We start from the raw sequence: 19,626 nt of genomic DNA on the forward strand, positions 1-19,626 counted from the left end.
CCCATAGGGGTATACCGTGATATAGATCGTGAATGGCTCCGAGAGGAACTCCTACGATCCCTATCCATAAGGATCGCGCGATACGAGGTAGCCTCGGTCTGAGCTGCTACTAGATCACGCTGTGCCCGCTGAAGGTCCTTTGATAGAGCTTGCTCTCTCTCCCTCCATATCTCTACCTGTACTCGAAATGGGGAAAACAAATCATCATGTTGACCCGCGTTCCCTTGAGGTCTATAAGCAACCTGTGAGGAACTAGGGATCTGCGCCGTCGTGGAGATATCTGTCACTGCTTGCTAGATCAAAGAACGCCACTCCTACACATTAGCTGTAGCAGTAGAACAAAACATGTATTAGTACCATTTTATATCATCAAAACATCAATCAATCAATATAAACCTACTATACCTGGATCTCCCTCACACCAGTAGGGATCGTGATATGGTAGCATCTGTGACTGGGAACTACTAGGCTCCCCACGCTCGAATGATCTATGGGCGATAGGTACAGGTCTTCGTATCGCCTCGTGTTCCCCCTTTCGGGGAATAAGAGGAGGATCCAGGGCTATGGTATCATCTCCTGAATGGTGGGGAGCGACATCTGACCCCTCCTCATCATCTCTATCCTCATCTCTATCCTCATCCTCATCCTCATCCTTGTCCGCATCCTCACCTGCATCCTCGTTCTCCTCATCTCTATCTATGTCATCATCCTCCTCCTCCTCGGCACTAGGCTGATCCCCTGTGGGTGGATCAGGATCTCCTGCCTCCTCATGACCCTCTCCCTCCTCTGGCTCCTCTGACCTGGATCCCTGATCCTCATCTCGGTCTCCATGTCTCCATGGGCCTGGATGGCCTATCGGGTGATTTGGTGGAAAGATAGGCCCTGGGTATGATCTCATAAACCATGAGAGATACCTGCGCTGTGCCTCGGGGTTTGCAGCATAATCAGTGACCACATCCTGGTCGGACCCCTCTATATCTGTGATCTCGATATCATCTATCATAGGTCTGGCTACTGCTCTGGGTTTGGGAAGGACTCGTGAGTGTCGAGTGTAGATGGGCACATCGGCTGGAACACACTGCTCTAGCCCAAACTGCCTCCGTACTCGGTCAAAGTAGAATGGGACTATGATGTGTGGATATCGCCCTCTTAGTAGGCAGTTCCTCTGTAAGCATGCTAACTGTCTCTCCATCCCATCCCATCTGTGCATCCACAGATATGGTCTCCACAGACTATGATGTGTGGATATCGCCCTCTCAGTAGGCGGTTCCTCTGTAAGCATGCTAACTGTCTCTCCATCCCATCCCATCTGTGCATCCGCATATATGGTCTCCACACAGTCACCTCAGCTATCAATCTGTCAAATGTCACTCTCCAATGCAGTAGATCTCCAAATCTCCACTCGCTGGTAAGTGGATAAGCAAATACCCTAGGTCGCTCGCTAGCCGCACTCATCGGATAGCCGACAGGCCTGGTGCATGTAAAGTGCTCAAATATCCACACCTGCAGAAGTGTGCATGTCATCAAGCTGCAACCCTGTTCGAAAACATACTCCTCGAGGTTGTGATAGAGATGTGCAAGCATACTCCGACCCCAGGCATATATTCTCCTGTGTCTCTCCATAGCCCTGATGCACCATGTGAGACCCCCATGCATGTGCGTACCTCGCCCATTAGGGCAGACGACTAGTGCAATGATGGCTATCATAAGACGTCTCATGAGGGGCACCTCTTCTGTAGGATGTAAGAGCCAGCTGACCATGATACGACCTCTCGTCTCACTCGGCATGACTCTCCCTATGCAATATACCTGCTCCCTCTGATGATCCTCTACTGACCGATCGATCACATATGTCATGGTAGCTCCTCTGATTGGTAGGCGAAGAATGTGGTACACATCCTCAAGTGTCACCGTCATCTCCCCTACTGGAAGCTGGAACGTGCATGTGTCAGGATCCCATCGCTCCATGAGTGCCATCAGCATCGCGGGATGAAATCGAATGGCCGGCATAAGAATCATACACCATAAACCCACGATCGACAATGTGTCTCTCTCTGCCTGAGTCAGTCGGGGAATCTGATCTCGCAAACTGCGAAGAATTTGCCCCGCCGTATGCTCTCTCATGTATGGGAGACCCTGCAACACAAAAACATAACTATAATTAGTACTCAATCATCAAAATCATTCATGCAAACTGTCGAACATCGTATGCTAACCCTGACATCTCTCGCCAAGTCCTGATTGGGACCATGGCGCCCTGTCAGGGACCATGGCACCCTGAGGGGACCATGGCGCCCTGAAGGGACCATGGCGCCCCACAGGGACCATGGCGCCCTGGGTGGGACCCAGGGTCAGATTCCAGGGCTCGCAAACGATCACAGAAAGTCAAATGTAGAAAATCAAAAGTCAACGTTCAGTCAACTCACCTCGTCCAGTGGCTCGTCATCGATCACGGCCTGTCGCAGGATCTCAATCCTCGTGGGACGCTCCGGTCGTCGTGAAGGCATGATGATGGCTATGTGGGCTCCGCTGCAATAAACAATATTCAGAAATCAACAAAGTGACAAATGCAAATGTCACTTTCAAGGTATATACTTTCATTCCTTTACCTTTACTTTTAAAACCCTAATTTTCCTCTATCACTCATTTCATCATAACTTGAGTTTGGGAGATGCGATTTTCGAACCGTTTGTTGCGTAGGAATCGTATTTTCATTCCCCTACTCTCGGGATGTTCCAAAAAGTGCTCTGATGAAGCCTTTTCAGTGAACATCCCTCATCAATACACTCTTACACAATTTGTTGTAAGTAAACATGCTACCCTGTTTCACCTCCCTAATAAGCAAGTCGAAACAGGGGGGGCATATAGCTACTCACAAATTTCATCACTTTCCTTAGTAAGCATTAGGTGATTTTGTGATCTAACGTGTGTTTTGTAGGGTGCGGTTCCTAACTGTGTACTGCAGATACCGCTGGGGGCTTCGTCCGACAACTTATGGATATATTCTTTTTCAAATGATGTTTACTTTATGTACTTTAGCTTGCATATGCACGTAGTACTTATATGACCGCTAAAGTGGGGGCTAAATGTAGCGTCGTAAATTGTACGCACTTGCTAGGGTGGTACAATTTCACACCTAATTTAGCACCCGCCTTGGTGCATTTTACATTTTGCATTGCATTTCTCCTTTAACACTTAATTAATCAAATTAATTAGGTCTAAGGTCCTATTTCATCATCCTTCACATCATAAAGTCGGGCCCTTTCATTAAAGTGTGCCCCTTTTCATTTTGTTCCTCCAATACATCATCTAATCAAAAACCCTAATTAGGCCTTCTTTTGAACTTGGGGGCTTGATTTCGGGGGTCAAAACATCTCGAAATCACCTGTAACCTCGGGATTCTCTCTAAAATCATCATATCTGACGGCCCTGAAAATTTGGTGAAAAGTTGCCGGGACCATGGCGCCTGGAGTGCACATGGTCCCAGACATTTTTCCCGAAATTTTAGGAGCACGATCCAATCATAAAATAAAGCTTAACCCCAAGAAATTGGCGGGATATTCAATCTCTAGGTCGGCCAAAAGTTGGAATTAAGACCTAGGGTTTCATACATAAGAGCTCTCTTTCTTCATTGAAGAGGATCCAAATTTTGTTTTCAGGAACCTCAGATGCAGCAAAAGAGCAGATCTTTGAAGACTTCAGCAACTCTCAACATTCATCCTCCAAGCATTTATCAAATCCATTCATTCACTTAGGGCTTTGAAGGCATTGAAGAGCAATAAGGGATCACCGACTGAAGATTGGCTTGTACCCCTCCCTTAGGGTTGGGTATGATTTCATGTTGTTTTCATGTCTTTGCATAAGCCTCATTATGTCACTTACATTCATGTTTTAGATCACTTGGCATCTTGATCTGGAGCATTTACATTATCATTTACAAGTAATTAGGGTTTACTTTCTAGGTTGCTCTAGTTTGCTTACTTGCATTTTAGATCTTGCACACACACAAGGTCTGCACACACATTACTTTTACAATACAACTTGGCTATTCGTGGAGGTGGAAATCACTGAAGCGGGGGTTTGACTAAGGCAAAACCCTATATAGCCGCCCAAACACCTTTTTCAGATACAAGTGCAGGTTTCGGGATTCGGACGACGCCGCAGGTTGCAGATCCGGGAAAAGTAGGTCGAGATAGCACTCCACACCAAATTGCAGGGCAAAAGACTAGGACAGGGGCGTGGGGTGCCCTGGTCCTGCCAGGATAGGGGCGCTGGGCGCCCTAGTCCCTGGGACAGAGGCGCTGGGCGCCCTGGTCCTCCTGACAGACAGCATTTCCGACAGTTTCCCAGAGTGCAAAACGACAGTTTCAGGGGCAGTTTCCGGGACAGAATCAGGACAGTGGCGCCCGCGCCCCCGTCCTGAACATTTTCAATCAAATTTTGACTCCGGGTACGCATCTGCATTCTTGTCTTGTCCTTGTGTTTGCAACTTTCCATTGTTTAAGTTCAATTCTGCAATCTTGTTATCAGTTCATACTTGCATTTTAGGGTTAGGAATTGAACTTGCATAATCTTATCTTTCAATTTCAACAAAGGAATAGAAATCCTAATAGGTAGCCCATGACTCTCTCTTTCACAAAAAGAAGTAGCCAATTGTGTGATACCTCTAGGCTCTTTCGTATTCCGTAATGTGTGTCAAAAGGTAGGATTAGGGCATGTTAACCTAGTCTCGCTTTTTCCCCAACACAAAATCTAATCCATTAATTGCCATTGAAAGTCTCTTAATTAAAATCTTAATTTACTTGGAAAGAAGATCTAAAATCAGGACCTTCTTATGAAAATTAATTTAAAAGTTGAAAGTGTTGAAATTTGAATTTCTTTTCGACCTTAAGAGGTGTAAAAATTGATAAAGTACGCCAATTTTCTAGATTTAAGCAGATGAATACAGTCAATTTCGACTCCTGAAATTTCGATAAAAAAGTTAGGGACCGAGTGCAAAGTGTACATGGTCCGACCAACTTAATTCAAAATTTTCAGGGATTATAGAAATTATGATTTTATTATAGAATCCAAAAAAATAATTGATTTGGAGATGTTTAGATCGGTCAAATTGGCAATCAAAGGTCGAAATAAGTGATTCTTAAAAATTAGGGTTTTGCTTTTTAACCACTTAATTTGCAGAATGAAAAGACAGACTTGAATTGCAATTTTGAAATAGAAATCAGATCTAAAACAAGCAACTAAAATGCTACACTTCACAACATAATTTTCTCAAAATGTAAAATTAGGGTTTCTATACAATTAACCTCTAAAATTCGAAAAAAGATCAAAATTGGAAATGGAATTTTGACATTCAAATTGCAATTATTCAGATCTAATAATAAGAAATCAAAATTAAGATGTAAGACATCGGGTTCACCAAAATGTAAAGTGAAATTTTTTATCCTAGTGGTTCCCCACCTAGGAGAGAGAAAGGAAACCACTAGGAGGATTTTCACTTGAGAGATAATTTACATTCAAAAGAAGGGCTAAATCCACTAGATCCAAATCCAAGGGAAATAGGGATGTGAATACCAAGTGGATTGCAAGTTCTTGGAATGTGATTCACCCTCTTTTGTAAATAGATACATTGACTTGTTGACTATGTAGAAAAAGAGACAAAAATGGATGAAATAGGGAGCTACCGGTTCAGGATCACGTTGTAATTTCGAATCTGAGATAATTAGACTGATACGAACTTGCCTTAGACTGATACGGACTTGCCCTGCAAATTTGGAGAAAAGTCATCGAGACCAAGTTGAAAGTGTACTTGGTCCTCCGAAAAAGTCCGCGCGCCGAAAAGGGTTTTTCCATCTCTGCAAATGAAGTCCAAACTTGCAATTACAGTTGCGCACCTGCAACCTACACATAGAAAAGAAGAGAAAAATGGTTGTGGATAGGGGTCAAACCTCGGTTGAGGAATCAACCTTGAAAGAAAGTAATTGCAAATGTTCAAATGTAAATAATGGAAATGTATACCTTGTAGATTTGTAATTGATTGATGATTGTTGCTTTGCTTCTTGAATGTAATCATAAATATTGTATGAAATGGCATGTAACATGACAAAACCCTAACACACACACATGCTTGCAAATGAGTGTTGTAATGTTGCTCTGATGGATGAATGAAGAAGACACATGAAGAAGAGAACTTGAATACTTGATGATGATAATGGAGACCTTCCTCTTGAATTTCTCTTATTCTCCTTATGCTTGTATATTTTTGCTTATTCCTTGTTTTTGCAAATGTGAGAGCTAGATCCCCTTCTATACTAGCCTAGGAGAATTATTTTCATCTCACTGAAGGCCGACATCGAGGGATTTAAGTCCCCGAGGAACAAACTAGGTTCAAGGGTCAGATGGACCCATCTTTGGGCCATCCTAAGAGGGAGGATAGAGGCATCCTGCCCTATTTTGGGGCCTAGACAAGGTCACAAGATGATATAGAGGCTGGAACAGGAGAAGATTCAGCATGAAGGTGCAGAGAGGGGTCTCAATCGAGTAGAGGGATGCAGTTGCATAAGTGAGGGCCTAAGATGTAGTCGAAATTGCGAGGATTGCAATTTTATAATGCTACAAAAACAATTTGACATGCAAATGACAGGTAAATGCATGAAATATGTCATGTTTCAACTTTTGTGAAGGTGTTATTTTATTACTCCAAATAAAATAGAACCCTCACCACTTCTCTCCAACTAGATTCAAAGTTTTTGCATGGAGGACTTTAATGGATTTGTATTCTTGATGTTTAGTATTTTAGAAAAACATTTATTTTATAGATGATTCTTTTCTAATATGAGATATCTCTCAACATAATTTACATATATTTTTTTAATATAAATATACAAGATAAAAACTACTTTATTACCATTCCATTCATTCAGTCTCTCTGACGTACGGCTTTCAAATATACTTGAAAAAGTATCGGTAATTTAGTGACTTAACGCACACGCAGGTTGAACTCGTCCATTAACCCGCACGACAGAGGAAAGCCGAAATATGCGGCATTGGGTCCCATCACGAATCACGCCTGACAACATTTTGAAGCGCAGTTTAATTAGACCTGCGCACCACTTAACCTGGCGTGGACACGGTCTCCAAGGTATAAAAAGGGGCGGTCAGATGAGAGGCTAGGGCACACAGAGGACCTTAAATTTGCCGACTATTAAAAGCGAAATGGATTAGATTAAACTTTTCTGTTAATCGAACCGGTTGGGAGTTCGATTCTCGTCAGCAGAAGAAAACAGCAACAGGTACAGCAAAATAATTATTGTGTAAAATTGAGGGATTATGAGTGGTGGGCACATGAAGGAAGCAGGGGATCACTCCAAGGTGGTGCTGCGGCACCTGCCTCCCATGCTTTCGCAATCTGCTTTGAAGGACCAGATTGATGCACGGTTTGCCGGTCGCTACAACTGGTTTTATTTCCGACCCGGCAGAACCAGGTTTTCTATTTCATATAGCTGCGATTGTTTTATAATTTTCTTGTGTTTGTGGGCAGCGTTTTAGAGTAGACATTGAGGGGATTGAACCCGTGACCGTTGGGCTATTAATTAGCACCGCTCAGGATTTGGGGAGGGCTTGATATTCAATTGATAGGCTTGTGGAAAAAATCTGTGTTTGATTATCAATTTATAAGCTTCTGGAAACAACCGTGTTTGATTTTTAATTTACAAGCTTCTGGAAACAATTATGTTTCATTTTCAATTAATTTAAAATCAAACACCGTTTATGCCATAAGCTTGTCAACTGAATCTTATGGACTGTGAAAAATTGATGTATATTAGGGTTTGATTTGGATGTAATTGTCCATGCAACGCGGACTACCTGCAGCTTTAGGGTTTTGAGTCGGCAAATTAGGCTTCGGAAGTCATTGAGTAATACAATTTGTTTTATTTAGCAGGGTAGGGGTTTCAATTGTGTCGAATATGTGTTGTATTTTGATATACATAGCATTCATTCTTTGCTTGCTGTGGCAATTTGCTTTCTTTTGGCTCTGGCAGATTCAGGTTTGGTAGCGTTTAGAAATTCTTTTCAAAGTTTTCAAATTGTTTTATTTATCTTGCGCCGAGGTTTGGACTCCTAGACTTTGGGGATGAAGCTCAGGACCATCTCATTATCTCTAAAATTTGCTTGTGTTTAATATTGTTAACTGTGTGCCTTATTTTAACTGTTAATAATTTTCTTGTATTTTATATTGTTAACTGTTCGCTCAATCTAAATTGTTTATAATTTACCTGTAACTTTTATGGGCACTGCTTTCATCGGTGAATTTGTTATCACGGTACTTTAGTGTGAGTATTGTGGAATTGAAATTGTGATCAATTTTTTTTTAATGATGGTTTGATCGTGTTGGAATGAAACTTTACGGATTTGAGTCCCACAATACTGTTCGAATTGGTCTGGTGATGATTGATTATAAGGATTATATATATATGTTGGGTTTTGGACGTACCTTATGGTGCAATCTAGTTGGTTTATCTCATGGAGTTAAATTTTGAAAGTTTTGGGAATTGGCATAGTTACTGGGAGACACATGCCAGTACTGGTATGGGAGGCAATGATGTGTACTCAATCCATAATAGTTTGTGTATTCCACTATTTTGATGCTCACAATAGATTCAATTTTTCTCAATGTTACTTGATTGTATAGGTTTCTGCTCCTAATGTAGAAATAAGAGAAAAACAGTCTATACATTTGAATCTTAGGGCATAGAACAAGGTATTGAGTTGTGCAAACACAAGCAAAGAGCACCAGCTGCACTAACACTGGGAATATACTAGCAATCTGATCGCGAGAAACCTAAATTGGAAAAAATTCTAGAAGAGTGGGTGTTGTTTCTCCCAAAGTCGGTAGCATTTAAGCTGTTACAATGTTTTCATGTCTAAAATAAGGCTTTCAAGTACTTATTCTTGTCTACAACAACAATCCCCTCCACTGTACAACTCTCGAGTGCTCTCACAGATTCCCTAAATTTATGTCACTCTCCAAGACCCATAGGCTGCTAGCAACAGGACATCACAATCAATTTTCTAATCAATTCTAAGGGATTCTCCTCCACGATGACCTCTTTTGGAGGTTTTATTTAAAAATCATTACAAATGAGTTGAAGTAGGAACTTCAACCATCATGGAAATTGAAATGAAATTGGGAAACATTTTGGAACTCTTAGCCCCTGCAGCCCCTTTCTCTGTTTTTACTGGCAATGTGTTCAACTGTGGTCAAATATCCTCTGCTTGCCCAGTTTTGCAGTTTCAATGATTGCCAAACTAGCAAGACGTGTTCAATTGAGGTTGAACCCATCAGTTTTGCCTTTCTTTCAGTGGGGGTATAGTTCCTGTGTTTGGTAAAGATAGTTTAGTTACTTTAGTTACTGCCTCCTGTGTATTCCACAAATTGCTTTTGGAACTCAACTGAAGTGTTTTATTTTTCTGAATGAACCTTAAAAGTGTTTGGCACTTTCTGATAAGAGAAGGAAAGAAACTCTGCCACTAGCATTGATCAATCTTCCATCTTATTTGTGCAATCACCAAAGAGTTGCTTTCGTGAGCATGAAGGATGATTATTTTTGCCATCTTTCAGAAGGTGCATTTGTTATCCTTTACACAGTCAGTTGTATCTCTGAAATACATTTATGAGCTGCCAAAGACTACCCTATATGCATCCAGAGGAATCACATTTACAATGACTTTATGAAGATAATGCTTGTTCACACCAACTTTTAACTTGCATTGTTGTGTGATAGACAATTCTACTCCGTTTATTACTCAACCCAAGCAATATGAATCAGGAGGTTCATGTGTTTCCAATCCGATTTTTCTACTAGCTATTTGGAAACCATATTAGTTTGAGAACAGGTATCAAAGAGAGTATTTACCTTGTCTTCTACACTTGAATGATCATGTGAAAGAGACTGATGTTCTCAAATTTTTCTTGATTTCCCTTGTCATCCACAAAAACCTTTCTGTTGAGAGATTTGCAAACATGTCCTTTGTCTACAATTGGAGCTACATTACACTTCGAGGCCTGCAAATGAATTCATGACCAGTTTTTGTTCTTCATAGGCTTATTTTCCACGAGTACAACTCTGGGTGCTTCTTCCAATATGTTTCCTCTGTATGACAAGTGAAGTTCATTGATACCATAGTTGAAAAAACGCTGAGCACTCTGGAAAGTCATGACTGATGAGTACTTGTGGGTTAATTTTGCATCCAAGGAAATCTCCCATTAACATTCCCAGCTGATTTTTTGAAAATTTTTGCCAAGTATTGGTGAGTTTTGTGGTTTTAATGAATTAAGTATTTTTTTTAATTTGCCAAGTTGTTGAGTCTGAGTCAAAATTGGGCTTCCCAAGTTGAAATTTTTCAAGCTCTGGTTGATATGATATGACTGGAAGGGTCAACATTTTAAGGTTGATCTTGTGTGCTTATTTTTGCAAAAAAAGGGTATTGTTGTTGTGAAGTGAGATGTGATTATGTCTTAGTACTTATATCCTATTGACAACTCAGGGCTTTGGTGAGTTAGCCTTTAACAGACATCAAGTTTCCACAATCCATGAGATATTAATCTTGACTGTTTCCGGATTAGATTGTGTATGAGTTTTTTGCATCAACGTTTTGGATCACACTCTGTGATCCATCCTCAGGAAGATAGAGAGCAAATAGAGAGCATGCAAAAGTGAATTAGCCTTTGATATCGAGATCTCACTCGCTTCTATACAATGAAAGAATAGTCCAAGGGGTTATCCATGTACAAATTGTTACTTAAATTGAAAATTTCTTCTCGTTAGCCCCCAAGGTAAAAAACTAAAAGAGTAAGAGTAAAGAAATTGACTCATGATAGACCGGTGCCCTATCCAAGGGAACAAATCTATTGCCATGAAAAATTAATCTTATAGAAGATGAAAAAAGGAGAATACGGCTGGATTGCAATGAACTGATCAAATTTGAATATACGAATTCCCTAACCAACACAAAGAAACCAAAAATAAAGAACATTCACTGAGGCATGGCAATGATCTATTGCTGTGGAAGATGTGATCTTATGGAAGGAGAAAGTAGAGAGAAATCAATGCACTGAAACATACAATTCTTCACATGCGAAATTCAGACATTTTTTTTGTTTATAGTTACAATAGTCTGTACATGAGCATTAAATTAATTAAATTGCTATGAAGAGGCATATAAAGGGTTCAAATTAATGACAATATATTAAACAAGCAGATGTGAAAACTTATAGAGAAGTATGGTAGTCTGATGTTAAAGGTGATGATGATGTAAAAATGCTTCAGTTCAATCCCAATAATATATCATACATATTTATTCTCAAACTGACATCTTATTTGGCATTCTGATATCAGATATGCATAATCTGGAGAAATTTCTTCTTATATCTACAAGAACTTGGACACCAAATTATACTAAAAGCAGAATCTTTTCAAAGAGGTTATAGTAGTATATAATCTACAAACAAATTATATAATCTACAAACAAATTATGACATCTGTAAAAAGCAGATTGTCATGCACCTGCAATAATAAGCAAGATTGTAGCATTATTAGTAGTATATAATCTACAAACAAATTATGACATCTGTAAAAAGCAGATTGTCATGCACCTGCAATGATAAGCAAGATCCTAGCATTATTAAACAGTATTGCTGCCTTAGAACCTTGATAAATTCAGAATATAAAAGAGGTGATTCTCCTAACGGATTGAAGGGATTTGTTAGGCAGCGATTCCTTCATTAAAAAGCTATGCAAGCTGTTACAAAAAGCAGTTAGTAAAGGGGGTGTAACCTTTGTAAAGGTTGTGATGATAATAAAGGTTGTGCCTTTTCATCCCACAATGGAGGATATAAAAAGGAGATCGACTCATTTGTGAAGGAGTTGCCCAAGAAAGCTATTGAAAATTGAAAGGTACAAGGAATTGAAAGTAGTCAGAAATCAATTGAAGAATAAATTGGAATAGAAATTGATAGCAGCAATAAATAATAGTCAGAAAATAATTGGTGGCAGCCATTTGAGAATTAATTTGTTTTTTCATCAAGAGATATTTAATTAGAATTAATACACCAAATTTTTTCAGCAATCTATTTTGGATTTATAGAAATAACCTGCAAATAGGAAGGATGGCCTGCCTTCCTAGATCACGAGAGCTGAAGGACGAGAAATCCTTCATGCATCTTATCAAGTACACCACCCCGAGATAGATGGACCAGAAATCCCGCCATGCTCATGGGCCAGGAGGTTGAATGTACAAGAAATCCCTTCCATGCTCTTGGGCTTGGTTGAGGAAGACGGCCAGCCTCCAAGGTGCACTGAGGGATGGAATGGATCAGAAATCCTTCCATGCTCACGCAATACAAGGATGACCATCCTTGAGATTGCTGTTTGCAAGCATTTCCAATGAATTGCTAATGTGATTTACTAGAAGGAATATGCCTTGAAATAGACACTAATGATATCAGGGTGCATTGATTTAGATATGAATGATGCTTATATGGATTCCTGATACTGAATGTTTTTAATGTCAGTTTCTAGTGATTAATATGTTTGCAGGCCCTAACCCAGAATATCCCATAAAGGGCATTACAATTGGCAATTTTATTATAAAGTTATATTGGTAAAGATAATACAAATCTCATTTTTTGTTGGAATTACTGTTTCAGGCCTAAATTGAGGTAAGTCCCTGAAAGGGACATTACACAGATGTGAAATCTTAAAGAATACTATACAAACAGGACCGGCAAGGAAATAGTTGTCTGAAAGAATGCAATAAAGGAAGTTGCTTCAATTGTTCAATCAATTAACCAAATTGTTGATTGCTTACCCTTTGTACCAATAAACGCATTGGCCATGAGGCATTGGCGTTGGAGGAGGGGTATAGGAATAGTTTCAATTGACCATTAGTATGAGGTGTTGTAGCTGGGGGATGGAATTAGTTTCCTTTAAATAAGTATTTGATCATTGCTATGGGGTGATGCAGGGTTGAGGTTAGAGGATGGAAGCAGTTTCAATTAACTAATCCATATTTACCAGCTTTGGAAGTCCCATGTCATGTGGGAGGAAAAATATGCAAAAATTGAAAATTAGAGGAAAATTGTAAAAAATCTACATCAGAAAAAATATATTTATGTAAAATAAAAATATCAGATATCATAAACAGAAAAAAATTTAATTGCTGGGATTATCACAGCAAGTTGGTTGTGATGTGGATTTGTAGACATAAAATTTTAATTCTGAGAGTTTTTTTGTCAGATCAGACTGAGCCAGTTAGTCTGAAATGTTTTCAAAAGACAGAATTTGAGTTATATTCTGTATGATTTGGTAAATATTGTATAATTAATTGACCATTACCATAAGGTTTTGGGGATTGGTAATGGAAGCTGTTTCAATTGGATAATTGGTTGACCACTAATATGAGGTATAGGAGTTGGGCAATGAGAGGAAGCTATAACTGAATAATCTATACCCACAATTATCTTTATTTTTTTTTCATGGGGTTAACTTAGATTTTTCTGAAAGATGCCTAAGCCAAAGTGGGCTATGATTATCTTCTCATTAGACAACTGAAATAGGTTTCCTCCCTTTGATATGAATGCATATTTTTCTTTAGAGAACAGAACATTTCGCAGCATCTTGTTACTTGATTTTTTAATTTAAATTGTCAAGTGGTGTTGCAAGATTTGAATTTGTTTATCATGCAACAGGAGAGAGATCCATCAAGGAGAGAGATTTAAAGTGTGTGAAAAAAATGTTGGGACTGACATTGCCTACTTGTGCATGCTAGACTTGGGTTTGTGCTATTTTTTGAGCAAAGTTTGCAGTTTAATATTGTAGCAAAAAATGTATTCTGTCTATATGCATATATAATACTTGCTCTTCAAATTCAGAAATCGTCAAGGATTTGTTTCTATTGTGCCTTTGCTTTTTTCACATGTAACATTTTTTTTGCTTTGTTTGTCAAGTTGTGCTTGTGGTAATTATTTGACTTTGCTATTGTATTGTCTTTCCTTTTATTTTTAAAGTTAGTATGCTATTACGGTATCTAGTATGATATTCTTGTGCTATACTGATATTGGACTTAATGTTTTTATCTTTAGCCACAGGAATCAACAGTATTCCCGGGCCTATGTTGATTTTACGAGATTGGAAGATGTTATTGAATTTGCACAGGCTTTTGATGGGCATGTTTTTGTCAACGAAAAAGGTTTTTTCAGTATTCTCTTGTGACGTTTATTGTATTGCATTTAATTTTGTTCTGTTGTTTACAAGATTATTTTAGAGTATTTATACACATGTCTTCAGGTTCACATTATAAGGCTATTGTGGAGTATGCACCTTCGCAACGAGTACCAAAATCTTGGTCCAAGAAAGATGGTCGTGAAGGGACAATATTTAAAGGTGGCACATTTTTTTCTCATTAATATTGCTCATGTTGCATGCATCTTTTATGCATGATATTAATAAGAAAATGATGTACTTGCTAAAGAGAGTGTAGCTCTTGTCCCATTTTACAATATACTTCCTAGAAGCAACACTTTGTGGACTAGGGCTTATGCTATTATGCATACCAGATTTTCTTGTCTACAGCACAGTTGATGGCCAGATGGTCCAGAGTTTTCTTCATCCTTGAAGCATATATATAGTTGTTAGGAACTTTAGTCTGTTACTTATAAGTTTTAAGTATGTGAGCTGTGATGGGCTTAATATGAAACTTAAAAACCTGTGAGTTTTTCAAATGGTGTGCAAAAGGAATTTTAGTGGAAGGCATTTTCTCTTTGCTTTGTTAACTGTTTGATATTGCATTTTCTGGGGAACAAGGCTTGCTAGGGTGTTAGGGTCATTCAAATAAGTGTTGTCTTAGCGTGAGTGTAATTGTCTAGCTTAGTATGCATTTTCTGGGATTAAATGGCTTCCCCTCTTTTTGCCTATGGAACACTTTAATCTCACAGATATCCTAACTAATTTCTGTAACTTCCCCATGCCTAACTTTTTTTATTCACCAATTATTCCAGTAGGCACATATTAATATTCTGTGTCTTTTTCAATAACTCAAGCCAGATTTCGCTGGCTAAATTGTTTCCTTGTTCAACATCTTAATCTTTTAGTGACTTGGGAAATAGATTCACTGTGTTCCTTAACAGTTGCTCTTATTAATTGTCGGATAAATTTCTTTGGCAAAATCTTATGATTGCCAGATATTGAATATCTGGAATTCTTGGAAATCCTGGCAAAACCTGTGGAAAATCTTCCCAGTGCAGAGGTACAGCTGGAAAGGAGGGAGGCTGAAAGAGCAGGTAATTAATTAATGCTGAATTGATATAATATTTTAAGTACCTTCTTATTCTTGTTCATGTCTTCTATTTTCCAAAGATATTATTGACATTCAAGTTTTGGATAATTGCAGGACTTGGAGCAAAAGACAACCTCATAATAACACCATTGATGGATTATGTGAGACAAAAACGAGCTGCCAAGAGTGGATCCCAGGTAACCTCTTTTTGCATGTTGGTACACTATATTATATTATCTTGTATCAATAGCTAAATAATTTTGTGGCACGGTGAACAAATTGCTTCAACTTTATACTTGTTAAGAATACAAGCTTTCTTGGTTATTAAGAAACACTTATTGCAATCCTTCCATTAATTCTTGTGTCCAAAAGTATCTGCTTGTGCCTAGCTAACAAATCTCATTCTGATTCTGTTCATTCCATTTGTCTAAAGGAAACTTAATCCAATATAATCCTATAGGATATAACTAGAGCCTATTTACACACTAATCTAATAAAATGATTTTTAATACAATACACTGTTTCTACACTTGCCTAATGGTTTGCTTCCAATTGTGTATTTTATACATTTATTTTTTTGGTACATGTTTTCCAAAACTGAGGGGACAGTGCATATCTTGATTTCCATTATTAATAAATGTTTCACATTTAACTGTGTTCTCAAATTCAAGGTAATCTTATTAGTTATTGAACTGGTTTAGGTCTGGCTTTGTTGTCAAATGTGAAATTTGTTAGCTGCTTAATAACACTTGACAGAGCAGGGTCATTGTGAAGTGTCAAAATATAATGCCTTTTAGTAATAAAATACAAATCTACCTGGCTAATTGTTTGTTCCACCAAAATATTTTACATAACTGCTGTCAAAGTCTTTAAAAGCTTGATTAAATGTTATTATGGATTATCATAATTGCAGGCACACCTTACTTACCTCTGATTTCACCAATACATTTATGAAATTCCTCTCTGAAAAGGTCAATAATCTCTCACTTTATCAAAACAAGGTTGGATGAATGTACATGTGTTCTAATTTCTTTTTACAACGTATTGGATATTGTATTGCTAAGTTGACAGTTTTGGTATGGGGTTCAGGTACACCGGCATGCCAATTTCTTTTCTTGAGTATGGTATGGTTATATATTTTCTAAAATAATAAAATTTAAAAAACAGCGATACTCATAATCGCCGATAAATAAAATATTTAAATACCTCATAAGTTGCAAAAGAGAAAAAACTTATAAATTCAGAATTAAGTGACTTGTCAAACACACAATGAAAATTACAATCAATATTCAATAATCTTCATATTTAACTTCATCGAGAGCATTGAAGTCAACATATGGTTTAATTTAATTTGAACCACAATGAGTTATGATGCTACTTCCACTAGCCATGCCATATGTAGAAGCTGCTTCATCTAAAGAGATTTTTGGCAAGTTGTGCAATGATATCATCTAAGTCAGCACACTTAAGAGTTAGATTCCAATTCCTCGCCATCCCCTCATTGTGACGAGATCCCAATAGTGGGGGTTTGGGAGTGCAGACTCCAATGGGGTTGAAGGGTAGTGCCCCTCATGGGGGTCTGGAGGCAATGCCTCCAGTGGGGAGGGACAGTCCCTGCCACCAAGCCTAAATTAAGCCCTCTGAAACAACACAAACCTTCATGGCACATGACATTTTCACAATTTTATCACTTAAGTTGAAATTAGGTACTTGGCACTTGTTTATAATCTAAAAAACAGAATTATTTTTTTCCCTTTTTCTTTAGGCAGCCCTTGGATCCCCTTGGGTTTGTACAGGTTCAGGGAGATTCTATTAACATAGTTGTATTGAACAACTTGCCAGGTCATTAGTTTGCGTTTAGAATAATTTATCTATTGAAATATAATAGGTGCAACAAATTAAACTTTCAAACCTTAAGAGATTATAAAGACTTTGATGATTCATATTTTTCTTCAGTCCAATGGATAAGGATTTTGGTAGATGTTAAGTTTTTAAAAGCAACTTAATCTGCATATTTAAACTCCTGAAGTTTGTCATAGCTGATGAATCCTTTTTCTTCCATACATTGTGGTCCTTTCCCAGAGTAAGAATTTCAAGGAGTCTGTGGCTGTTAGCCACTCTTGTTTTCTCCCTATGGTCATAAATTATAATGTTATTGAAGCACTACTTGTTTTGTTTGTGCTAAAATCATGGAGAGGTGTTGATACTTTTTACAGTATTTGTTGCCTTGTCTTCACATAATATTTTGTGATGCTCAGATGTTTGATGCCAATGACTCATTTGCTATGCCCCAACAATATGAATCCAATGAAATGCCATGATACCTTCGGGATTGCAACATATCTTGTTGACCATAGATTTTTGTGCACCATAGAGAAGGATTTTTTATATTCTAGAGCCATTTTGAAGGCTATGAAGTTTTTGTTGCCTAGATTCTTGGAGTAATTACATGCTTAGATGTTTTATCACTGATTTCAATCAAGTCAGTTCATGGTATTGAAAAGGCTGATTTTTAAAATTGTTTACAATGCTCCTAGGTTCATTATGCCAGTCAGTATTTTCTCACTGACTGCATGTCATGGCTTCAATTGCTTTGTTGAGGTAAAGCATGACAATTCATGTTTTTTATGATGGAATACATTTAATCTTTTTATAGCAATTTATTAGGCAGATATTTTTTAAAAACTATATTTTTTTCTTGTTCCAGCACGTGCCCTATAATTGATGAGATTACATTTTCTTTCTGACATGTTATCTTAATATTTGTAATTTAGTTGGAAATGTGGTTTACTCCATACGCAAGGAATCTTTACCATATTTAACAGTAGAGAGTGGGATTTCTTTTATAATATTTAATAATTAATTAAAATATACGAGAATAATATTTACAGTTTTGAATTCTTGCCTTTATTTTCTATTCTTTCAGTGCTATGTGAGAAGTTGATAACATCTTTCATAGTTTGTTAGCTAGAGAAAGTTGACTTTAATATCTAGGTGTCTTCAATATGTGGGTTAACAGATTTGTCCTTTGATGCAGCGATCAGCAGCATCAAGTGGGAAGCTAGGGAGAAGGGCTGGAGGGGCTTCTGCAGCAACTTCTAGTGCAGTGGGTCGAAGAGGGCTTGGAAAGAGGCGAACGGCTACGGTAAGGAATCCATGCATTTGTTTTAAAAATTGATTTCCCAGATGCTTTGAATGTGATTTGTTAGCTTCTGTCTGCCAATTGTTTTTCCCTTTTTGAGTTTTACACCTTCTAGTTGCCATTTTGGTTACTGAACTGGACAGTGCCCACACTTCCTATGTTGCTTTAATGGGGCGTCCACTTCAAGAATGTTGTGTGATCCTTATCATACTTATGGATCAAAAACTCAGACTTGGTGGGTCCTTTTGACCCCGACTTGTTACTTGGGACTTATGTTAAAGAATTATATAAATTAATAAAATAAACAGAAATAATATGCAAAATACTCCAGAAAACATAGGAGAACCATGTAATACTAATTCTTGCATAGCTAGGAAAATTGTTTAAAAATCGATGATGACAGAAAAATATTTAGAAAATACTCAGTATTAATTGAACAAAAAATGGTGAGCACTCGTGATTCTGGGAGTAATTTGTAGGTAATTAAAACTATGATCATACCCTCCAACTACTGACTGAAGGTTCATGCTAATGTGTAAATATTTTGTTTTGAATTGTTACATGCATCATGCTGATATTATTCCTATACTTCAAGATAAAAACAACATTATCCAGAGAGGAGGTTACCATATATGTAGAAAGCTAGCTGTCATGGAAATGATTATGTTTGTGATTTTTATTCTGTCTTTAATTAGCTAATGAACACAATCCAAACAAAATGATGCAACCTATTTTGGGTGATTTTCATCAATTACTTGGAAATATTTTCTTTTGAATTTAAATTTTTTATGTCGTTGTAGTTAAAGCTAGATGTATTATTGGTGTTTGTAAAGAAACTGCCTTTTAATTGGACTTACAAGTATTGGGGTAGTTTTTATTTCTTGATATAACAACATCAAAAACTTGGTTGCAACGTTGTGTTGCATTCTGTCCTCTTGTATTTTTTAAAATTGATAAATAATTACAATTTTTATGAAAATAAGTACTAGTATTTTTTTTACATGATCTCATTTCATAAAAAGGCCTTTCCAATAATCTAGTTCAATCAAACAATTACAGAGATCATTCCGATTTCCAATTATGAATAATTACGCCGAAGGCATATACACTCACATATGGATGCAAAAACGTCCGTCAATAAAAACGAG

At 37.8% G+C, this 19,626-nt stretch overlaps 1 protein-coding gene across 5 annotated transcripts in view; it reads left to right on the plus strand.

Annotated features, from left to right (window-relative positions):
* The first annotated feature begins 7,020 nt into the window (after positions 1-7,020).
* LOC131027816 (regulator of nonsense transcripts UPF3) overlaps positions 7,021-19,626 on the plus strand; it is a 34,653-nt gene continuing 22,047 nt past the window's right edge. The window contains exons 1-6 of one of the 5 annotated variants that reach the window (XM_057957913.2): positions 7,021-7,484; positions 14,144-14,250; positions 14,349-14,444; positions 15,242-15,340; positions 15,451-15,533; positions 18,374-18,481. In XM_057957913.2, coding sequence (XP_057813896.2) covers positions 7,330-7,484; positions 14,144-14,250; positions 14,349-14,444; positions 15,242-15,340; positions 15,451-15,533; positions 18,374-18,481 — 648 coding nt within the window. In that variant the 5' untranslated portion in view covers positions 7,021-7,329. The remainder of the gene's footprint in view (positions 7,485-14,143; positions 14,251-14,348; positions 14,445-15,241; positions 15,341-15,450; positions 15,534-18,373; positions 18,482-19,626) is intronic. The other 4 variants (XM_057957912.2, XM_057957911.2, XM_057957917.2 and 1 more) reach the window with 4 other exon arrangements.

This window comes from Cryptomeria japonica, chromosome 3, assembly GCF_030272615.1.
Source record: "Cryptomeria japonica chromosome 3, Sugi_1.0, whole genome shotgun sequence".
NCBI lineage: Eukaryota > Viridiplantae > Streptophyta > Pinopsida > Cupressales > Cupressaceae > Cryptomeria > Cryptomeria japonica.